At 46.5% G+C, this 24,585-nt stretch overlaps 1 protein-coding gene and 1 long non-coding RNA gene across 2 annotated transcripts in view; one reads left to right on the top strand and one right to left on the bottom strand.

Annotated features, from left to right (window-relative positions):
- The window catches only part of LOC147599723 (uncharacterized), a 344,381-nt gene that overhangs the window by 2,154 nt on the left and 317,642 nt on the right, over positions 1-24,585 (top strand). The gene's annotated exons all lie outside the window — the stretch shown is intronic.
- LOC147599724 (E3 ubiquitin-protein ligase RBBP6-like) lies at positions 4,517-23,506 on the bottom strand. The gene is made up of 7 exons (XM_086754829.1): positions 23,341-23,506; positions 8,612-8,711; positions 7,683-7,794; positions 6,334-6,422; positions 6,119-6,215; positions 5,711-5,850; positions 4,517-4,709 (listed from the first exon to the last, which is right to left on the bottom strand). The coding sequence occupies exons 1-7, from the start codon at positions 23,504-23,506 to the stop codon at positions 4,517-4,519; spliced, it is 897 nt and encodes a 298-aa protein (XP_086610955.1).

Below are 24,585 nucleotides of genomic sequence, written 5' to 3'. Positions count from 1 at the left end.
ATGTATATGTTAAGTCTCTTACAGAAAAAACTCTGGAACCACAGCGGGCCGGACCTTTTCAAGTCCTCCTCACCACCTACACGGCAATTAAGGTAAAGGGACAGAACTCCTGGATACACCATACTCGGATCAAGAGAGCCTCTGCAACCTTGTGGAAAGTAACTCCAGACAACAATGAAGACTTGAGACTTAAACTCGTTCGAACGGATAAGGGCGGGAACAGTGCAGTAGTGAACTGGAGGGACACCACAGCAAACGATACCGGACAAAGAAACCAGGACCGGCCAGTAACTAATCTCGCCCAAATCTGTCATTGGTGCAGTTTATATCTTATTTGTCATTTTATTATAGGAAATATAAAACCCATTTTAGCAGGTCACCGAAGGCAGTCCATTATCTACAGAAGTAGCTGTACTAATCCACTAGACCAACTAAATCCTAAAATGACCAATTGTTTAATTGGAATTGTGATTGGGCTTACAATATTTTCCTGCATCTTACCACTAACTTGTAATCAAAAGGACACCAAATGGCCGTGGTCTCACGCCTCCCTTGGGTTTACAGGAAGCATGGGACCACCTTTTAAACGGTCGGGCTTAAACTTGGCCACTGTGGTTATGCACAAAATGGAAATGTACTCAGGGCATGAGTGGGGCTGGGACAGAGGCAACAGGGATCCTTAATACTATGGTGCACCCCGTTGTGATCTTATTGATTAGCTTAGGAATTTTATTAATATTAACTATTGTGCTGTACCTATGGGTTTGGAGAATGTTTAAGAAAGTAACACTGTCGTAGTTCAGCCCCGATCAGGACCAGACTACGCAGTCTCTCTCTCACTCCTCCCACCCTCCGAGAGAACAGGGGGAGATAATGTAAGGAAAAACGGCTCGAGGTTTGAGATAAGGACAGGGAGAAATCCTTAAAGTTACCGTCACGGGCAAAACAGACTCCTCTTGGGGAAAACTATTCATTTATTACTACAAACAGCAGGATAATGAGACAGAGAACAAGATAACCTCCCCCCCACCCCTCCCTCTTCCCAAGCTTAACATTATCTCTACTACCTTCCCCCCCCGAGCGGCACAGGAGGGGGAAGAGGGAATGGGGATTGCGGTCAGTTCATCACGCGTTTACACCGCTGCTTCATGGTTGGGGGAAGAACTCCTCACATTCCTCCCCTGCTCTGTTGTGGGGTCCCACCCGTACGCCACAGTCCTTCGTGGAACTGCTCCGGCATGGGTCATCTCTTCCACGGGGTGCAGTCTCTCCAGAACGGCTGTCCCAGCGGGCCCTCCACGGGCCACAGCTGCCTTCAGGCATCCACCTCCCCCAGTACAGGATCCTTCATGGGCTCCAAGTGGATCTCTGCTCCTCCGTGGACCTCCATGGGCTGCAGGGGGACAACCTGCTCCACCATGGTCGTCACCACAGGCTGCAGGGGAATCTTGGCCAGGAGCCGCATTACTCCTCCCCCTCCTTCTGAATTGACCTTGGCGTCTGCAGCCGTTCCTCACAACAGGCTGGCAGATGTCTCTCAGGATCCTGTTTACATCTTATTCACTTCTCCTCTCCTCTCCACTTCCTGCAGCCGGGCCGGACCAATTCGGGCCCAGTCAGCCGCTTGGCGAGAGGCCAGAGGGTGAGGCCTGCAAGGCCCATAAGGCCTGCGCCTCCCCCTCTGTGCCTCTGCCCCCCGCTCAGCTGCTTCACATCTCTCCCTTTTTTTTTTTTTTCTGTTTTCCCCTATTTAAATATGTTATCACAGAGGTGTTATCACGGGACATTCTGCTACCAATTGGCTCGGCCTTGGCCAGCAGCGGGTCCGCCCTAGGCCCGGCCGAGTCCACTGAACAAAGGGGAGCGACTTCTAGCAGTTTCCTACAGAAGCTACCACCTTAGGCCCCCCCTGTCACTAAACAAAACCATGTATGATGCTTCATATCATTCAGGGAAACTGTTTAAGTAAAAGAATTTACTTAGTGTGATAAAAAGGGGGGATTGATATAGGGGACAATAAGTTAATCACAACTATATATGTATGCACTTAAAGAATTGTTGTAGTTCAGCCCCGATCGGGACCAGGCTACGCAGTCTCTCTCTCACTCCCCCCCCACCCTCCAAGAGAACAGGGGGAGATTTGGTAAACAAAAGAAAACCAGGAAAAAAACCAAACCCGTGGGTTGAGATTGAACAAAAAGTAAATTTAACAGTAATGACAGAAGAAAACAAAACAGTGATGCAATACAAATATAGTATAATGGCTTACAACAAATCTCCACACCTAGGTTCTTCCAAGTAGCAGGAGGCTCCCTTCACCACCCTCCTCACTTATATACTGAGCCCCAGCAGTTAGCTAATTAGTTAACTATCCCAGCCATAGGGGCTACCAGCTTCAGTACTCCACCCAGCTCAGGTAAATATTAACTCTATCCTAGCCAGAACCAGGACAAGAATACACAGTCACGTACCCATATAGCTTAGAGAAACAATTAATGGAAGAGGAAGTCTGTTTTTTTTTTCTTCTCCTGACGAAGGACTCATTTGTAAGGAGTGAGAAACAGTCCCTACTGCTCAGTGGGAAAAAGTCTTAAAAATCCTGAACCTTTTGTTACATGGTGACCAGCTCTGAATACCCTTGCTGCTCCTCACCGGCTCTTGCTACCACACATACAGGCTCCAAACTCTGGGGCTCCGGGCTTTCCTAGACCACCAGGACAGGGTGGTAAAGATCTACAGGCGTAAAAAAAATCTACAGGCCAGGAAACATTGGGGCTCCGGGATTTCCTAGACCACCAGGACTCTGACGTTTAACACCAGCTCGAGCTGTCCGCCTAGTGTTAAACCACAGCTTAAAAATGATGAATGTCGGACAGCTGCTCCCACACCAGAAGTGTCAGCTCTGGAAGGTCTTGCTGCTTCTCACCAGCTCTAGGCACCACATCTACAGGCTCACAAACATTGGGGATCCGGCATTTCCTGGGACACCAGGACTCCGACGTCTACCATCACCTCAACTCAGCAGTCCCTTTTGAAAAAAATCTTAAAAATCACAAACGTCAGAAGACTGCTCCCACACCAGAAGTGACATTTCTGAAAGCTCTTGCTTCTCCTGCCCGGCTCTTGCCACAGCATCTACAGGCTCACAAATATTGGGACTGCAAGATTTCCTAGAACACCAGCACTTCAACGTTTACCACCGTGCACTTATGGCCGCCCAGTGAAAACACTCTTATATATCATGAACGTTGCACGATAGATCCCACACCAGAAGTGCCAGCTCTGAAAAGCCCTCAGTGGCTCTTGCCACTGCATCTACAAGCCCAGCAACACTGGGGCTCCGTTCTTTCCTAGACAATCAGGACTCTGACTTTTGCCACCATGTACACGAGTAAACTTTCAGAGGTGGCACTTTTGGTGTTGGAGCAATCGTCTGACGTTCGTGATTTTTAAGATTTATTTCTCACTGTGCAGCAGCACTAGGTGATGGTAAGTGTCAGAGTCCTGGTGGTGGAGAAAAGCCCACAGACTCAATGTTTCTGAGCTTGTAGATGTAATGGGAAGAGTCGGTGAGGAGCAGCAAGAACTTTTAGAGCAGGCATTTCCGGTGTTGGAGTAATTGCCTGACTTCCTTCTGCGTGGCTGGTTCCAAGTTGACGGTAGCTGCCAGCGTGCTAGCTGTGTAGGACAGTGAAGAGGCTGACGTGTGTGTGTCCGTAGAGCTGCTAGAAAGCGTACGTGAAGAGCAGGAAGGGCTTTCAGAGCAGCCGGTTCTCGTGTTGGACAGTGGCCAGACATCCGCACTTTTACTGCCTCACCACCCCGGACAGCTTGGAAAACACGGCTGTAAATGTCCCAGCGCAAGCTGTTCAGGAAAGCACAAAGATGTGATGTTCGTGTGCCTTTAGCGCTGCTCGCAAGAAGCCTCCGGAGCAGGCACTTCTCGTGCGGCAACAACCGTGCCTGCTACGATCTTTCCTAGCCTCTTTTCCTCCGGGCAGCCGGCTTGAGCTGATGTGAAGTGTTGGTGGGCAAATCATCCAGAGAAGCGAAGAGTCGCAATGCTTCTGGGCCGTTACCAAGAGCGAGTGAAGAGCAGCAAGAGCTTTCCTTGCTGACCCTTTTCACGTGGGAGATTAGCTGGACATTTGCCGGTTCAGTGCCTTGTTTCTTCTGCGCAGCTTGCACAAAGCTCATTGCGGCTTTCGCGGTTCGAGTTGTGCATCGCCGGAGCTCTGCGGGAAAGAGCGAGAGAAGAGCCGCGAAAGCTCCGAGTGCGGCCAGCTCGCGTGTAGCCGCGATGATGCGCTGTTCGCCGGTTGGAGGGCGACTTCCTTCTGCGCGGCTGGTTCCAAGTTGACGGTAAGTGCCAGCGTGCTAGCTGTGTAGGACAGTGAAGAGGCTGACGTGTGTGTGTCCTAGTCACAGTGTACTTCAGTGTGAAACAGAACTGGTCTCCAAGGACATCCGTTATCTCTTGTATCTGCTTTCAGAAAGTCAGATGTGATCTTTTGAATCAACAAACATGGGAGTAACACTCACATTCATCACAGTAACTGCTTCCACAGCAGGGAATCACAGCTGCGTCAGTCATGATCTCTTTGCACATGGGACACAACAGCTCCTCTGGAATGGGATCTGAGGAGGAGGAGGGTGGTTGCTCTGACAGAAAAGGAGGCTTCTCCTTCTTTCCTCTAGCATAAGCTTCCCTGGAGGGGGTTGGGAAAGGAAAAAGGTAAAGATGGGTAAAGGAAAACATTTCCAAGCTTTGGATTTTACCACAGCAAGATCATGGAGTCATAGAATCTTTAAGGCTGGAAAGATCTCCAAGATCATAAAGGCCAACTGTCAACCTAACACCACCACGCCTACTAAACCATGTCCTGAATAACAGATGGAATTCTTCTCCCTGCACATTCCCCTTCCAAAACACAGGCTTAGTTGTTCAAAATACTTTTCTACAGCGACAGCACTACAAGAGGGAGGGAGGAACAATTTTCCTTCTGCAGAATTCTCCTATTCATTGGATCAACTAAGAGATTAGCTCAGACTAGGAAAATAACTTTTGGACAGCTAGGAATCAGGTGAAACACACCCCCTCTCCTTTGCCAGAGGGGAAATGTGAACTGCAGGCTCAGGATAAAGTTATCTCTGTGCAACTACATTTTATAAATGACAGAAGTCTATGTCACAGCTTCCACTAAAGGAGATCCGTCACAGAAGAACGGAAGTGCTGCCACGTGCATTGTCAAACAGTCACTCTTGTCAGCACACAGCAGGATTTTCTTAGTTTAGAGCCACAGGAAAACCTCAGTCTGCTTCACACATGAGATCTGATCAAAGTCAGAGCGGGAGGAAATCTCCATCCAACAGCAATTGGTTAAATTTTGCAAGAAGCCTTTGAAACATCAACCAGAAGCAAAACGAGCTCCCAATAAGAACGACTCGCCTGGAAACGCTACTGAAGTGTTCTGCAGAAAAACAGATCCTTAGCACACCCGCAGTTTAACCAACTTCCAGGGGCACGAGCAGTGGCACCACCCTATTTCCATATGGGAAAGGATCCCGGATTTGAAGGTATAGACACAACGACAGTGTTTCCTCCCTCAAAATGACACAGCCTGGCCAGCTGGCTTGCACTGCCACTCGAACATCTACACATGCTTTCTCTCGTTCGCTTCTTGGTCAGCCTAGTTAATTCCACACTTACGCATTAACAAATGGTACGACATATTTTCCACTGGTGGTTATCATCGCGCCCTTTGCGCTGGGATCTTTCGCCTCCATCATGAAACTCCTTGGAATTCCTGTGCTCGTTCTCAGTCTGGGAACAGACCCCAGCTTTTTGTCCTGTTAAGAAAAGAAACGCAGACGTCTCTCATCTTAACACCCACACGCAAAATGACATTTCGATGATGATTTTAGGCGGCAAAGCCTTTACTCCTCTCCTTTCACCTGTCGTAGGGGCTGCTCGACTGAAATTCTTATTTCTTATATATCTCTGAATTTCACCCCAGGAGAAACAACTCTTAACGTGAGCATTCACGGATTTGTTGCGTAAGTGCCACGGCACAAAAATTAAAAGCTCAGTAACACCACAAGTCCCCCACAGTCTTACCCCATGTGCTGGGCAGTTCTTTATGTAGTGGCCAGGTTTCCCACAACGGAAGCAAGTATATGATGGTGGAGGGGCAGCCAAGGGATTCTTCACGTAACTAGAAGTTTCTGGAGAAAAAAAGAAAAAGGTATGCATGCGTCTCTCTTGTTAGAACAAACACCTCTACAATTTGTCCACAGGCTCCAAAGAACACATTTGACATTATCAACACCTACTTGACTGGATCATATTCACGGCAAGACTGCGTCATCGTAGCTTTTATCTTCTCTTCTTTGGTGGTACTGGCTTCAGCCAGGTTGGCAGTCTGTGTAACGGGGAATTATTTGACACACATTAGAAACACCCTTCAGCCCACACAGCCAACGACACCAGCACTTACCCACTGCTGTAAAGAGCAGCACGGCACTGGCTGCGCTTGCGCAGAAACAGCTGCTCATACAAAACACAGGTGTCCTGACGGCCTTTGCAGCATGGCCGTATAACCAGAACGTGGTGGCACTCCTTTCTTCTAAACAGGTATCTATAAGCAGCAAAATTAAAATTAGTTACAACTTTTTTTTAAAATCATGCAGAAAAGCGTATACTTTGTTCGTAAATGTCTGTATTAGGTGACCCTACCATGTTATCCATGATCAGATCCAATGATCCAGGGTTAGAGGAACACCTCTCACCATTCCAGTGAAGAAAAAGGAGTTTTCCTTAAAAGAAAGGTGAAAAATACAAACCACCACCTAGTAACTTTTCTGCTATCAGGACTATTTTAAAATGCATACTTACCCATACTATTTGACCCGAGTGACAAATCAAGATCTCGACCATCACCAGTCAAGTATCTCCTTCTGTCACTTATTTATATTTCAGCAGCCGAATGGCAGTGCCGTCAACTCTGAAGAAAAATGCTGTCCCTTCTCCACAGGTAAATTCCAAGTGGCGGTACACTAAAGAAAGGCTTCACCTTTGGGAAATTAAAGCAGCATCAACCCTGAAGTCACCCAGATCCAAAAATGTACTGCAGGCAGAAGTTCAGGAAAGTGACGGGGATTTTACCCCCAGGTGCACCAGGCTCTAACCCTGCAGCAAGATCTCCACACTGGGTTTAGATATTTTCATTTGCAGACAAACTGCTAAACTGAACTGCTTCATCAGAGAAAGTGGAAAGATCAAATGCAGAGCTGTAGAAGACCACTTTGTGTCGCAGCGAGAGTTAAATCCACCGCAATCTATTAAAGACGTTTAAGCCCTCACAGGGGCCCAACCAACATCACTTCAATTATCCAGTTCTAGGAATAAAGACCCAAGTATTGAAGGTCGTGAAAAGGAATCAGTTAGCCTCACAGAACTGTTCTCAACATGGATGGGATGTGTTGGGTTTGGTATTTGTTGGAACCCTCAAGTCCCATGTAAGGAACAGCACCAACTTTAACAAGAGTGGTTTCTCAGTGGTTTTTGATAACGTGTGTAAAGTGCATTAGGCAAAAAAAGAAGTATTTAAAACAAAAGCTAAGTGACACAAAGTGAAAATGGCAAAAATGACACAGGTGTGTGTGTGTTTTATATAAAGTGCACAAGTATGTGTGTATGTGGGTATGGAATCAAGCGCGGTGTGTAGGAACAAGTGTGAGAGTGTGTTTTTACATACTGCTTTTGGTGTTCCTCTCACTGGCTCAGCTGGACTTCTAGAAAAAGAAAGAAAGAAAGGTGATCAGAACTTGAAATAAAGCACTTGTACCCCACAGAAAGCAGTGAAAACAGATTATAAAGCCTCAACATCAGCACCTTATGTACTGATAGCCCAGCCAATGTGGGAATTTATTCATATACATAAACTGTTCTCTCCTGGAACATCCAGTGCCACTAAAAACAACCACAAACATCCCAATTCTACTCTGTCACAAATTATTCCAAGACTTCCAGGGACAGAACACAACAGGGCAAGAGGAAGTCCTTAGGTATTTTGCCTCTGCTCTCTAAGTATCAAAACCAGGAAATCTGTGCTACAGTGTCCTGTTCTTAAATAACCAGCCATCAAACCAGGAAGGTAACTGTAGCCAAGCTGTAGATCCCTGGTGTTACAAACAGGCACCAGATACAGAACTGAGTTTCTAAGAAAGAACAGTGATGGCCTAGACACTGCGAAGGGCAAGTGTACTTAGCGCAAAAAGATCAGTCACCTGACCATATTTAGCCATGGCAGCGCCAAAAATACCAAATGTGTTACATCTGCTGTATGGACTGAAAACAGGAGTAGAAATGTCACCTGACAGCAGTTCCTAGGATCTGGTGTGATTTAGGAGTCCTGTGACAAACATACTGTCCCAGCAGGCTTAAAAATGTCCGTCTGCTTTGGGACATCAAACCTACCCCATCACAACAAAAATTAACAGCAGCTTTAACAGGAAAGAGAAATCTGAATGCCTCTGTACGCCAATATCCAGGAAAAAGTGAACAGACTGCACCCACTACCAAAGAATACAATGCTTTAGGGACACTCACGGGACAGAGGTTTTGCTGGGAGCTTTAACTCCTCCAGCAGGGATTCGTCTCACAATTACCGAGCAGTTCTTCGGAATCAAGGCATCATCATCTGTGTATTCTGAAAGCAATACAGAAATAAAAAATCAGTCAATTTGTAAGAATGTACATTAATACGCAATCCCGTAGCATTCAGAGGATCCCTGTACAGATTGAAAAGCCAAATGTTATATGTAAGATCCCGCTTTTATCGTCTCAACACACTAACAGGACATCTCAAGAAATCTGCAGGTTTGAGAATCAAACACAAGCAGTGATTTCTGTTTGATTCTTTCAAAAGAGTTTGAATGCCAACAGCAACATGGTCTGAAAGGTCACTAAAGGAGAGTCTGCCAGTGCATGAGGTTCTTTCCTGATCTAGCTGAAGTTGCTTTTGCCCATTTGCCTTTGTCCATTTTGCCTTCCTAGCGTCTTAACACGAGTCCATCATACCATTCTTCCCACTGGCTCTTAAAACCCCGCTTGCTTTGAGCTTACCTTAGCATTGCTTCTGTCACTAGGTTGCCATTATGGAAAGCAACAGTGACTGAGCTGGAAAGGGTTCGAGTTCTCTGAACAAGCAGGCCATCTTCACTCAAGTGTCACTTTGCTCTTTCCGAGATCGTTTCCACATTTAGTCAGGACTCCTGCACAGACAAAGTGACACAAAAACCATACTTGATGTCCACATGTAAGAGCTCCAAACATCCCATTTAGGCAGAAGATCCTGGTCTAGATTTTCCCTTCCTCTTCTGAAGGTGAGTTTAGGCATCTGCAGCTGATTAAGAAAACCTGAAAGTCACCGTTATGCACACAGACCAACAGTTTGGCACACAGACCTGTTACACTGAAATGTATTCCCTAGCTTGGCCCTGAAAACCACTGGGGGATTTTTGCGTTTTCCCATGAAAACACCCTTACGAAAGCTTCCGGAAGCATCTGTGTCACTAACAGACCAACTTTAACATTTGACACTCATGCAACACACCCTGCCTAGAGGAGGATCTTGCCGCTGTTAAACAGCAGGGATGCTCTGTAAAGTACAAAGAAGATTCCTCCTTCAACTTCACCCTTAGGCAGCACCACACTTAACAGAAACCAGTGAAGCAGAGACTTTTTCTTCTCTGCAGGCTGATTACGTACAGAAACAATGCAACACACCTTGGACAATTGGTGCGACGTCTGTTGGAGGAACACTTGATGGGGTAACATACTGATGAGCATCAACTTTTCTCCTAAAACTTGACCTTCTGTTCCTCACCTGCTATAACAGAGTCTACCTCTTTGCCCCATTTCAAAACATTTCTTCTTTTGGAGCGAATCATTGGGCTCCGTCGCGGGCTATGAGCATCCAACATTCTGGTTTTAAGGCTCCATTTGAGACAGACCCAGCTGTTACAGGAGTGGTGTCAGCCAGCTGGCCATTCAGCCTGCTTGCGTTTGTGAAGCTGAAAGTACCTTAGCAAATAAAGACAAAATACAAAAACAAAGACAAACAAAGACAAATTTCCTGGCAGTTGTGTGATACTGTTACGTTGTACAAAAATACAAAGATTTGGCCCTCTGACAGTGAATGATGTAGCAGACAGAATGTGCTTACTCTTTCCAGGGCTTGGATACCACCAAATGGCTCTCTACTCTGGGAGGACAGTTCAAGCAATCCCTGGAAAAACTAATGAAAATCCTTGAGCAACGCCAGCCATGCTTCATCCGCTGCATCAAGCCAAATGACTACAAGAACCCACTGGTAATGTTTTAACAAAATGAGGTCTTGTCTTCAGTAAACTTTTTAATTATGAAAAGCTGCTAGGGCAGAAAAGCCCTTAAAGCAAAACAGACATTTTTCAAAAGCTCTTGACAGTTTTATTCAACACCACAGGAAAACCAAAGCCTTCTGAAATGTGTCCCCACCTACATATGTCATGGCATCCAATGGCCTCCTGAGACCCCTAACACTGTGCTGTTGAGTCTCCTCACAAACATTCTCCTGAAAATGGTTTCACTGCCTGTCGATCAACAGCGAGCTTTATGTCCAACCACTGTAAAGGCTGGGGCTGGACTTACACTTCCCGCAGCAAACATACGATTCTGTTTAAGTTTAAACACAAAAATCAGGAAGAGGAAAAAAACAGTAGAACACATTCTAAAGAAAAGACTGTTGTAAGGGTGCCAGGGAACTAAAGGAAAAAAATAATGTTTAAAAAGTGAAAACAATTTACAAGTCTCTTTATTTCTGAAAAGTCCCATCCCAAAGTCTCCAATCACATTTAACCTCCTCAAGATGGCAGATCACCAAACAGAAACATCATACTAAGTAATACAAACCCATTATCAGCTCCAAGAATTGAGCAGATTTAAATGAATTTATGACTTCTCTAAGAATCCTTCTTGCTTCTATTCACCATAAATGTTCTGCCACAAAACTTCAGTACTGGCCTGGCACCGTTAACGTGCACTATCAGGGAAAAAAACCACCCATGGTTAGAAATGAATGATGAACTGATGCTCCATAGCATCTGTGTGGCAGTGTCCCTGGTGTACAGCAGCAGTTCTATTAACAAGAAATGCCAAACTGTCCTTCAGAGGCAGCCAACACTCTGTTACATGACATAAACGTTGAAAATTAAATATCAATATGAGGTGATTCTTGCTAACTGTAGAACTGTAGTCACATAGGTTAAATTTTATATGAAATCTATTTGTCCTTAGAGGGAATGGGAATCTTAGAGCTATTACAATATCTCGTTTGTTAGAAGTTAGTCTAGCACGTCTGGGGTAGTTAGGAGGAGTGGTAGAACAATGGTAGGTCCCAAAGACCACCTGTAAAAATAGGCGCTGAGCCATCATTTTGGAGCCAGAAATCTCAAGGACAACGTGACCTTGTGCTCAAGACCAGAGATGGAGATTGCAAGGAGGAGTTTGACCAGAGAATTTGAGGAGGGGGCGCTCTGATGACCCCCAAGACCACCAGAAGACCCTCAAGTCAAAAGACTGAGCATGAGCAAGTGGGTGGGGAAATATTATAATGATGTCTCGGAAAGTTAATGTTTATGTACAATATTTCTCGGAAATCTAGTGAATATGTATAACAAGTGTGTATTTAACCTGCGCTGTTAATCAAACAGTTGTGCATGCTGGGTGGAGCGATCCCCCGTGCGCCCAGCGCTGCAATAAAGGAGTGCCTGCTTCTTCACTTCTCATTGCTGTTAAGGAGTTTTATTCCGGATTTCGGTAACAGCTTTGGCAACCCAGATGGGACCTTGCGAGTGAGACTTGATGAGATCGAGTGTTGATCAAACTCCGGCTGGCACCGAGGGATTCTTGGGGAGACCCATCACTCTCGACTCACAAAGCTCCTCGCAACGTTCCCTGGAGAAAAGGATAAGGCACTTCTTCTTTGAAATCTGTCTGCTCTGGATAGCCTGCCCATAAGGCGCGGCAAAAGCTTCGCAGAGCTGGCACTCAGAGGGTACCCGTCTGTTCTGGAAGCCTAGGCGTCTGCCCGTAAGTCATAAGCGAAAGCTATTGCTGGGTTGGACATTTGCGTATTTGGGACTGCGGGGTAACGTTAGAAGGGATGCACGTATGCTGGAGGGGCGGTCCGTGGCGACTCACGCACTGGACGCAGATGAATCCATCAGTGCAGGGGTTAGGTGTGTCCCTGTACGTGGTGGGCACGGATAAGTCCAGGAGTGCAGGGGGCAGGTGCGTCCACGTACGTGGTAGGCACGGATAAGTCCATGAGTGTAGGAGTAGGTGCGTGGCGCGCATGGATGGGTCTATGGGTGCAGGGGGGTGGGTGCGTTCGCGTGCGTAGCAGGTGTACGGGTATTTAACCCTGTATTGCGCGGCATTAAATTGAAGGCTTGGCTTGACGGTATCCGTGTGATGCCCTGCTTTCCCCGGAGCGGGGCTCCGGTGCGTGCGGGGTAGGTTAGCTGGCAAGAGAGCCGGCAAGTGGTGACCCCGACATGTGACAGGTCCGGACGGTTTTGAGCTGGGGCCGCGCGGCGGTCGTGCCTGCCTGCTGTTAAGATGGCATCCATCTCTGATACAGTGAAGGTATTAAAGGCGTTGGGTAAAGATGTGAATTGTCCGGTGCCTACGGCACCATTGACGGAGTTCATCCTATGGATGCAGAAAAGGGGCTTGATTAACAAGCCGGGAGAGGTGATGGAAGTGGTGTGGTTTCAGGCGGCGGGGAAAGAGTTACAGAGAGAAGGGGGGGTCGGAACGAAGGGTGTGGCGACGCGGCTGGAGACGTTAGGTTTGGTGAAAAGACTGCTGGCTAAGGCTCGAGAGGCGCGTGAAGTGTGGGTTGCGGCTTTAATTGCAATCGAAGAAGGGTGGCCCTCGGAAGGGGAGGGGGACGAACGGGGTCGAGATGGCGCGGAGGGGACGGTGGGTGGCGCTCCGGTGGTCTGCCTCGTTTGGCCGGGAGCCTCTGATGGTGGTAGAGGGGCGATGGAATTTGGGTGTACCCCCCCGTGTATCATGCCTTCCTTGCCGGAGGAGCCTGACCCGAAAGAACAACCCCCCAAATACAAGGACACAGAAATGCCCTCTGTCTCTCTTTCTGCCCCATCGGCTCCACCACTTCTAAATTCGCAGAGGGGTGATAGTGAGGCGGGAGCCAGTTTCGAGGTGGTGCCCGAGGAGTCGCGGGGCGCGGAGCGGGGTCCTAGTGCTTTCCCGGTGGGGAAAAGAGCCGCGGTCCCCGAGATCAAGGATAAAGCGGCGGGTGATAGAGCCGCGGTCCTCCAGATCAGAACGACGAGAAGCACTGCTTCAAAGGAACATAAATCAGTTTTAACGAGTCTAACAAAAACGTTAGAAGAACAGAACTGTGCTATTAATAACACTGACCTGAAGAGCTTGTTGACTTGGGTGTCCGCTCACGTATCAAATGCAAACCTCTGTAATATCTATACAGTGGGCTCCTGGAACACCATAGGTATTAGACTGTGGGACTGTGTAACGCGGGGTGACCCTGCTGTTCAAAAGTTATTACCGGTGTGGCGTGTAATGTTTGAAGCCTTGAAGAATCACGCACAGAAAGGAGATTCAACAGCACCCGTTACCCCGTCCGCTCCTTCATCCATGGAAACAAAGACTAACAGCGAGCCAGAAAAATCCCTTTGATCCAGGTCCCATAGATCCAGAAAAGGAGCCTTCGGTCTTTGGAGCTTCCTTGTTATAGAGGTGGCGTGTTTGTGTGTGTGTGTGTATAAGCATGAAGTAAATGGTGTGAAATAAGGGATGAATACTGTCTTGGTTTTAGCAGGAATGAAGTTAATTTTCCTCTTAGAAGCTTTGGATTTTGTATGTGAAGAATGTTGATAAAAATGCTCTGATGATAAGGGTTGTTGTTAATGAGACCAAGGACACTGTCTGGCTTTCCAAGTCTCATTAATGAGCAGGTGCAGGAAGCTGAGCCAAAAAAAAAAAAAAAAAAAAAGTGAAAATAAGAATCTGGAAACAGGTAATTGGGAAGGACCATTCCCTCTTATGACGTGGGGGAAAGGATACGCTTGTGTCTCTACAGGAGCAGTGAACAAGTGGATCCCTGCACAGTGGGTACGACCAGCGCTCCAAGCTGCCTTGCGTTCGTCGGATTGTTAACAACCCGTGTGGCAGCTCCATGGACATCAGTTACGGAAAGAACAAATGTGTGGGTAATTATGGTTAATGCCACAGGACAGGACATCATTTGTTTGTCTATATCATCTTCAAATAAGCCTTTCAGAACATGCTTGGTCAATCTGCCAGATCAGATAGCTGTAGGACGACAATTCTGTGTAAAACAACAGCAGCCGTGAGTGCTGAGTGCTAAATAACAGAAGATGGAACTTTTGGGATCCCTAAAGATGGACTTCTGCCTATTTTCTTTAACTATTCAGGAGCTAATGTTACTAGAGGGGTAATGATTGTAAATGCTTTAAGACCTATACATTGCAATGGCACAGCATGGTGTAATCATGCGACCGCATATCAAAATCCTGACAGCATAAAAACCTAAACGAAGTACACATAGCTTTAAATCTGATTGCCAAGATAATATAGAGTTTTGGAAACCAGGTGAAATTATTGCTGCTTCAATCTTTGCACTTGATGTGGCAAGTGTCTAGGCATTAGCTACGCTAAATAAATTGGGCTTTTGGCTTGCTAAGTAAACACATGCAATTATATTAGTACTATTAACACTGTTAATTGATATAGGTTCTATACGCTATACTATTTTACAAAACAGAACCGCTGTTAGCCTGCAGAGCACATATTTGACAGACCTTGTTGCATGTGCTGGCCACACATGCAGCAACGTCTGGTCAGGCCTTGTTGTATGCGTTGGCCACGCGTGCAGCAACGTCTAGTGGCTACTCTTTCACTGAATCTGCTGAGGATAAAACGGGGGTGACCCCCGGTGGGGAGGGGGAGAGGACCCAGAGCACACTTTATTAACAACAGGGGAGCCCTGAAGGTGCTGCGCCTGCCTCCTTTCTCTGCTCTGACCCTGCTGATAAACATCCTCTTGCTCGGCAGTGTCTTTGGCGTAGTCGGGTTGGTAACAGAATAGATCAGTAGTAGATTTTTTATTATGAGCACAAAATCACTGTTGTCAGGATTTTGATGGGCTTTGCTGCATGAATCTGTCTGATTATTCGGAATCTATTCATAAAAGTATTCAAAACTTGCAAAAAGGAGTACAAAAAACTGCAACAAAGTGATGATTTTGATATATTCAGAAATCTTTTGGTGGATTGATATAAGCTTATTACAAATAGCTGCAGGATGCTTATTCATACTTTTTATAGATGTATTTTGATCTGTATTCCATGTGTGTGTTGAAATATGTGCAGACTTCAATAGATAAAGTGTTGAAACAAGCCTCTTCTCATAAACAAAGAAGAGAGAGATGTGGGTATTTCTTGAGCCAGTACGGTGTCAGTGAAAGCAAACTGACCTTGGGAGAGGGATACAATCCTTCTCCCTGGAAGAAAGCCATGGAATTAGAAGGGAACTTTAAGATACAAGACATTGTTAATGGAATTTATGGCTTGTTTCAACAGAGGCCTGCAAAAATTAGTCACTGGCTTTGTAGATAAGAAAGTTACTGAAGTTATTATGTTTGTAGTAATAGAGAATATAATAATAGAAAATTAGTAGAAAATAGTGAAATTTAGGGTTTTTTTTTAATATATATATAAGGTGTCATTAGTAATCTTATTAGCTTGTGTAGGGCATAGCTAGGTGGTTGCTATCCTTAGCTAAAAAATTGTGATACTAGGCATCATACTAGGTATAATCATTAACATTCCGTGCTTGGTCACCTGTCTATAAAAGTGATACAGAGAATAATACATCAGAACGCACACGCCATACGACATCAGTTCCAACTGCCCATCTCACATGGTTGGGCTGTAGTGCCAGCCTGTCCAGCATGTCAAGCACCTAACCCGAACCAGGCCTTATATTACCCAGGCGTTAACCCCAGAGGTATGCTCCGAACCAGGTACAACAACTAGATATCACAGACTATGCGCTATTTGGCTGTTTCAAATACATTCATGTTGCGATCGACACTTGCTCCCGAGCTCTCTTCGTGTGTCCATTCACCAGAGCTGGGCTTTTATTCGCCTAGGATACCTTGGAAAATAAAGACTGACCGTGGGCCGTCACAGATATCTCACCACTTCCTGCAGATGTGGGGAGTCCGCCATACGTTTGGCATTCCTCTGAACAGCACCAAGCAAGTGATTGTAGAACGCGCACACAAAACCCTGAAAGCACAGCTAATCTGCTTCAGAGAGGGGGGAAAGAGGGGTTCTCCGGGGGTCTTGGTCGGTGAAGCGCTTGTGGTACTGAATCATATGTCCTTCGCTAACCCCCAACCCGTTTCCCCTATCCAAAATAATTCTTCCTCATGTCAGCTGCTGTTTGGGGGCAAGGCACTCCCGGGGATCCGGTACCGCCTGCCAGAAGACCCACGTTGGGAAGGTCCTGCTGATTTGCTAACTTGGGGACGAGGGTATGCTTGTATCTCCACAGGTGCGGGGATCTGATGGATCCCAGCTATGGCTGAAGGATCAGCAGGGTAACCGAGCAGTGTGGCACTCTCCAGCTCATCCTAGTGGGATCAATCCTGATTGTGAGTCTTCCAGTGCCAGTGATAACGACTAATTTCTGGGAGCGGTTCACGAACTACATCAACTTTACTCAGCACGCGACGAAGGACTGACACAAATGAAGTTGGCATTAGATTATGCCCTTGCGAGGCCTGGCATCGGTTGCAGTGACTTGGAGGGAGTCCTAGGTCTCCTAAGCTACTGCTGTTTGGACTTCAGCAAAAATGCTTCCTTGGCCTCGGAGAAGACACGTGTGCATGCTGCCCAGTTAGTATTCAACGTCAGGGCTCTAAAAGACTGGGGGTAGATTTCGGACTTCCTCAGTTTACCTAGATGGCTAAGAAATATTGTGTCCATAGGTTTGACGATCCTAGTAGTTGTTTTGATAAGGCTTTGTTTGTTTCTGTTATTGTTACCTTTCTTGCATGCTATGATTGAGGGGTTACTAGGCGACTATTCGTAATCAACTATGTCATAGCGGCATCCGCCTCAGGGTACCAGCCATTAGACGAGAGTGATTTAGCATAGAGGGGGGGAATTGTGGGGTAACGTTAGAAGGGATGCACGTACGCTGGAGGGGCGGTCCGTGGCGACTCACGCACTGGACGCAGATGAATCCATCAGTGCAGGGGTTAGGTGTGTCCCTGTACGTGGTGGGCACGGATAAGTCCAGGAGTGCAGGGGGCAGGTGCGTCCACGTACGTGGTAGGCACGGATAAGTCCATGAGTGTAGGAGTAGGTGCGTGGCGCGCATGGATGGGTCTATGGGTGCAGGGGGGTGGGTGCGTTCGCGTGCGTAGCGGGTGTACGGGTATTTAACCCTGTGTTGCGCGGCATTAAATTGAAGGCTTGGCTTGCCGGTATCTGTGTGATGCCCTGCTTTCCCCGGAGTGGGGCTCCGGTGCGTGTGGGGTAGGTTAGCTGGCAAGAGAAGCCTGCAGGGACAATTGTCATTTGCATTGGTTTGGTTTTTGTATTTGGGACAATTGTCATTTACATTTGTCTGGTGTTTGGCATTTGGTCTAAATTGTTTACGAGTATGGGAAGTATTGGTAAGGTTTGTACACAGCTTGGAAAGGGGCCCCAGGGTGTTTTAGGAGTGATTTACAAGCTGGTAATTGTTGCTTCAATGCTGGTTTTTGGTGGTTTCTTTGGGTTTTTTTTAAGTCTGTATGCATGTGTTGTGGTGTACGGGACTTGAATAATATACAGTATTGCATTTGGGGTTTTAAACTTTTCTTGGTGATGGGATTGAATTTGTCTGTAGAACAGTATTATTGTCTTTATGGTACCAAAAACTCTTTTGTAAAATACGGGAAAACACATAACTTCTATGTCTACCTCAATGGGAGGGGAAACATTAATGAAGTCTCTAGTGGGATGTGTTCTTAAACAGTGGGAGGATATAAGGGGAGACCCAATGACTAGGAAAAATTGATACAATATTTTACAGTTGATGTTATCTTGTAGAAGGGAAAGAAAGTGAGATGTGGTCCCCTATGCTGATTTGTTCTTTGCTTTGAGAAATTACCCCGAGTGGCAGAAAGATTGCGGATATGTCCCCAAGGATCTGATGGCTTTGGCATTAGAGGAAAAAAAAAAAAAAAAAGAAAAAAGGTTGAAAAGATCTTGTTTGGCTTGTAGCATAAAAAGTGGTGTTTAAATTGTGGAACTGAAGAGGAAGACATAGAATTCATGTGTTAAATTCATGTGTTAAATTTCTGTGTTGTCTCTAAGTGTTGATGCAGGTTTAACAAATGAAACAGTAGAAAAAGGGGGCAGAACACCGAACCCCTGGTGGGAGCTGTAGAGCGGGGCAGTTGGATGATGAGGGATTCAGTCCTACTGCAGGGAGAACTGGAAGCCGACAAGACCAGACAGAACAAGGAGCGGCTTGAGCCCTGCCCCGCACTTCGACAAGCGGTAGGGGAACAAACCGGGGATGAGGTCGGGGTGTGGTAGAGGAATGGATAAAATAACCGCAATAGGAGAGAGATTGGGAAAATCAGTGTGCAAAGTGTGAAGAATGGTGGCACTGGAAAAATGAATGTCCTTATTCTGAAAAAGAAACAAAAAACTGGCAGCACAGCAGATGCCTGTGTCAGAGGTGCAAAGAGGACTGGGGGAGAATTCCCCAGCAGAACCCCTGGTTACAATCCAGCTGGGGACCCAAACCAAGGATTTTCTATTTTGATATTGGAGCTATTCAGTTTTAAGTACTTGTAGAAGAAAATTGAGTAAAAAGCACGTAGACAAAATTGGTGCCACAGGGAAAGCTGAACAGAAATTTTTCTTTCAATCCTTAACTTTAAGCTGGGTAAGCAATGGGAACTGGCCAATTTTTATATATACCAGAGTGTCCTGTTGCCTTACTGGGGAGAGATTTATTGAGCATGCAAGCAAAAGTTAATTTTTAAAACTGTGAAATGCAATTAAATATACCCTAATCAAAAGCCAGAGAGTCAAGAATTTTTGTGTTACAGACAACTTCAGAGCCATATGAAATCCCTCAAGAAGTGGACAATGCAGTAACTCCTTTGGTGCGGGCTGGCGAAGTTCCTGGACATTCAAAAGCAGCAGAACCGGTAAAGATTCTTCTAATGGAAAGCACCAAACCGGTAAGACAAAACCAGTACCCTTTAAAATTAGAAGCTAGAAGAGGCCTTGAGAAAATAATTGAAATTAAAAAAAAAAATCGACTATTAGTCGTATGTGAACCAGAATTCAATACTCCCATTTTACCCGTGAAAAAAGCCAAAAAGTGAGGAATATAGGTTAGAACAAGATTTTAATAGCAATAAATTTATTAGTCCAAGATATTCACCCCTTAGTGGCAAACCCATATACCTTGTTGACAGCTTTAAAAGAAAATCACAAGTGGTTCACAGTATTGGACTTGAAGGATGCCTTTTTCTGTATTCCCCTTGACAAAAATAGTCAGGCGTATTTTGCCTTTGAACTGGAAAATCCCACAACTGGGCAGAAGACTCAGCTCAGCTGGGCAGTGCTACCTCAAGGATTTTAAAATAGCCCAACGATCCTTGGAAATCAATTGGCTAAGGAATTAGAAACATGCAAAATAATTTATCCTGAAAGACTGGTGTTGCAATATGTAGATGACATTTTAGTAGCCACAGAAACCAGAGAAGAATATTTCAACTTGACTACTAACCTGCTAAATTTCTTGGGCCAAAGTGATAACAGAGTTTCCAAGACGAAAGCACAGATTGGAAAAGAGACTGTCATGCATTTGGGATTTGAAATCACACAGGGACAAAGACGACTTGGAAATGAGAGAAAAGAGGCGATTTGCCAAATGCCGGAGCCAAAAGGAGCTAAGGAGCTGCGAACATTTCTGGGAATGGCTGGCTGGTGTCACCTGTGGATTAAAGGAATCGAAGGAGGGACCCCTTGTGTGGGACCTGGAGCTCGAAAGGCATTCCAGAATGTGAAGGCAGCTCTGACGTCCACTCCTGCTCCAGGGTTGCCCGATTTAACCAAACCCTTTGAACTGTTTGTTCGTGAAAGACAGCACTCAGCTCTCAGAAGAATCCTTTCTCAGAAAAATGGAGAATGAAGAAGACCGGTTGGTTATTTCTCCAAACAATTGGACAATGTTAGCCAAGGATGACCAGGTTGTCTACGAGCTGTAGCAGCAACTGTCCTCCTGATTTAAGAAGCTCGTAAGCTGACAACTGGACAGCCAAGAACAGTTTATGTACCGCATACGGTGCTTTCTGTTCTGGAACAGAAAGAAGGACACTGGTTATCGCCAAGCAGGATGCTCAAACATCACATTGTCCTGTTGGAACAAGATGATGTCAAATTGAAAACAACTACAACAATAAATCCTGCCATCTTTTTAAATTCAATAGAAGAAGAAGTTCTAAGTCATGACTGCCTACAGACCATCAAACAAGTTTATTCCAGCAAAAGTAACAGAAGAGTGAACATATACCTGACCCAGAATTCAAGATATGCACTGATGGAAGAAGCTTCGTGAGAAACAGAAGAAGATTGGCTGGATATGCAATAACAACAACAAACTCTGTTATTGACGCAAAGCCGCTCTCAGTGAACACCTGAGCACAAAAGGCGGAATTGATAACTAGCCCTCATAAAAGCCCGAAAATGGACAGAAGAGAAAAAGTGAATATCTGGACTGATTTAAAGTGTGCTTTTGGAGCAGTACATGCCCATGGAGCCAAGTGGAAAGAAAGAGGAACGCTGACAGCACAAGGAACTGTGGGATATTTGGAAAGCAATGGACACGTAGTGAACAATCCAGACACAATGGGACTGTTTCAGAGGCCTCTGCAGGCAGTAGGCCCTCGATGTAGTAGATGGGAATATGAGCAAGTGTATCAATGTACGCGAATGTAGCGAAGTGAGCTGTGCGGATGGGAATATGGGCGAATGTATCGAAGTGAACAGGACCTGAGCACAATGGACAAAGTGAGTATACATGCTGAGAAGCAACGGTACAATAGACAAAGTAAGAAATACGTGACTATATCCAGTATACATCTTTAACCAATGAAATTAGGACTTTAGGAGTACGGACAGCACATACTAACCAATCAATGAATGACTTGCTATGTCTATATAATCTGAGCTATCTAGGCAATAAAGTGGCATTTACTTGATCATATTGGTCGTCAGCAGTGTCCGTGACTTCCGCGTCAACAAGGAACATCCATTAAACACCAAGAAGAAATTCTGCACTTGCTCCAAGTGGTGCAGAAACCCAAAGAAGTTGCAGTAATGCATTGCAAAGCCCACCAATTTGGGAATTCCCCAATGAATATTGGAAATAAATTAGTCAATCAAAAGGCAAAGGAGAGAGCAGAAAAAGGCATCATGACAATAATACCAGGTAAAGAAATGAAATTTGAACAACAAACTCCAAATTACAGTAAGGTTGATTTGGAATTAGACAAAAAGTGTGAAATTTCTTTAAAGAATAACCCTAGAAATATTAAATAACCACCCCCAGGAACCACATATACGGGAAACTTGCCTGAAAATTATTGGCAGATCGATTTTCCGGAATTGCCACAACAAAATGGATATACATATCTATTGGTATTAGTAGATATGGCCAAAAGTTTTTTTTTCCCTGTCGCACCAATAGGCAAGAGAAGTGGCAAAAAAAAAAATCTGTTAAAAGAAATAATATCATGGTTTAGAATCCCCAAAAGAATGTAATCAAACAGAGGTCCTCATTTTGTAGCTGAAATTATTCAAATATTGAGCAAAATTCTGGGAATTAAATTGAATTTACACACTCTTTTTGGCTATAATCTAATAGATAAGTAAAATTTGTCAGAAAATATCTTTAAAATGGCCTCACGCTCTTCCTTAAGCACTTCTGAGAATCACGATTCAATCCAGATCTAGGACTAAAATTAGTCCATATGTTAATGTATGGAAAATCTTATCAGACTCCAACCGTTGTTCAAAATGGGACTGTTCCTGGGGATAATGAAATGGAATTGTATTTGATATCCCTTGGAAGAACTCTGAATGCTTTAAAAGGGTATGAAACTGCCACGGAGCCTCTTTCTTTAGATTCCCCAGTTCACTATTTTTAACCAGGAGATTATGTGTACCTGAAAACTTGGGAATCAGAATCTCTTCAATAAAAATTGAAAGAACCATATCAGGTGCTTCGAACACCATGCAGCCCCTAAATTTGAAGATAGTGATTCTTGGATTCATTATTTGAGAGACAAGAAGCACCGCCTCCAAAACAGAAACAATGGATTTCTAAAGAAACATGTCATTTAAAGTTAACAGTCTCTCATCTGTACTGAATTAGACAAAATCATACCAAAATAATGAAATCTTTCAACGGAATTTTAGTAGTAATGTTAATAATACTTTTTGACTTACTGATTATGGAGATTAGTTATAAGTAAAAGAGACATTTAAAAAATAAAATAAGTCTCAAAGGGGGGAAACGTTACATGACATAAACGTTGAAAATTAAATATCAATATGAGGTGATTCTTGCTAACTGTAGAACTGTAGTCACATAGGTTAAAAAATTTTATTCCGGATTTTGGTAACAACCCAAGTGCACGATGGCTTTAAGGGCTCTGCTGAGATTCCAACTCACAGCTGCACTCTTGACCCAAAATGTTGCTGGGGAGCAGTTTCTGCAACAGCCACAGAACCAGTTTTCCAGTGCCGCGGCGTACAAGAACTTGAAGGCAAAGTTAAGTGACCAAACCCGCTGTTTTTCTTCAAGTCAGCCACCTGTTCCATTGCCATCCCCTTCAGCTTTCTCCAGCAGATTTCAAAGAAATCTGGCAAGCCTGTTCTTATCAGATATCCTCCACATTTCCGTATCATTTTCCCTGAAGAATTCCCGGAAAGCAAAACCTTAGTGAGCTCTCCACGTTGCACATGAAGCGCGGGCACTTGTAGCCTGGCTGTGTGGCTGAAACACAGCTCTGGCGGTGGTTGTCAGAAGAGCCGCGAGGAAGGAACAGCTCTGTGGGGCTCCCAGCACAAGTCCCAGCTAGGGATGGAGGGCGAATCCCATTGTCGCTTCCCACCCCGCGCCCACCGCCCCCCACGCACCTTCTTTGGTCTGGGCGTTGGTGATCTGCAGGTCTCTGTTGGGCGCCTTCAGCTTCTCCCGGGCCATGATCTGGCGCTTGAGGTCGCGCAGGGAGATGTGCAGGCCGTTGAAGATCAGCTTGTGGTTCTTGAGGCTGGAGGAGAACTTATAGTGCAGGCAGGACATGGTGAGGGCAAGGTGGTGTGTCGTCGGCAGCGGCGCCTACCGCAGCACACAGGGCAGTGGGCTCTGCTCTGAGTTGGGGCCCGCAGCCCCGGCTCGGCCTCCGCTCCCTGTCTGGCACACAGCGCTGCCAGGCCGGTGTGTTTGGTGGCTACGGCGACTGCGGTGCCCCGGCCTCAGCATCCCGCCAGGGCTTTAGGGGCACCAAGCAGAGGGGCTGGGCCAGCGGTGGATCTAGGCCACGTTCCGTTGCCCCGCCAAGACGCTGCCTGGCGCCACAAGCGGAAGCAAACAGAACAGTCCGGCCACGCCCGGTCACCTGTCTGCTGGCTGTGCAGCCAGGGCCACTGGACTGGATCATCCTGACCGGGAGGAAGATGGAGGAGGCGCTGAAGCTGGGCCGCAGGGAGGCGGGCGAGGAGGGGGAGCTGGGTGGGCTGCTGGCTGCCTCGTTGGAGAAGCTGCAGGAGATGGAGTTGGAGCCCGCCAGCCGCTGCTCCTCCTGCCCGTGGGAGCGACTGCGGGGCAAGTACCCGCTGCTCGGCCCCCAGGCTGAGGCCGCTGACAGCCAGCGCGGCCCCGAGGAGGGGCTGCCCGGCAAGCAGGGTAGGCAGAGAGGGCGAGGGGGAGCCTCCCCGCGCTCGCAGCCCTGCGGCTCACCGCCCCTCTCCCCGCAGGCAGCGGCCGTGAGTCGGGGAGCGTGGGAGATGGCATCCCCGCACCCCAGAAGGTGCTCTTCCCTGCGGAGCGCCTCTCCATGGAGTGGGAGCAGATGTACCCAGTCGGCGCCGGGCTGCACAACGTGGGGAACACCTGCTTCCTCAACGCCGGCCTGCAGTGCCTGACCCACACGCTGCCGCTCGCCAACTACCTGCTCTCCGGGGAGCACAGCCAGACCTGTGAGTGGGGAGGCCCGGCTCGGCGGGCGGCAGGGGAGGAGGAGCGCCCGCCTGTCCTGCTCCCGGCGCCGCGCTCAGCACCTCTGTGCGTGGCTCTGGCCAGGGCTGTGCGGGTGTCGGGATGCGCCTGCTCTGCTCCCTCCTGCCTGTTTCTCCGTCCAGAGGTCATCCTTGTGTCTGGGG

This window comes from Chlamydotis macqueenii, chromosome 9 (assembly GCF_036417535.1).
Source record: "Chlamydotis macqueenii isolate bChlMac1 chromosome 9, bChlMac1.mat, whole genome shotgun sequence".
Taxonomy (NCBI): domain Eukaryota; kingdom Metazoa; phylum Chordata; class Aves; order Otidiformes; family Otididae; genus Chlamydotis; species Chlamydotis macqueenii.
The sequence above is the reverse complement of the archived record's forward strand: the minus strand, read 5'-3'. Positions and strand labels throughout refer to the sequence as shown.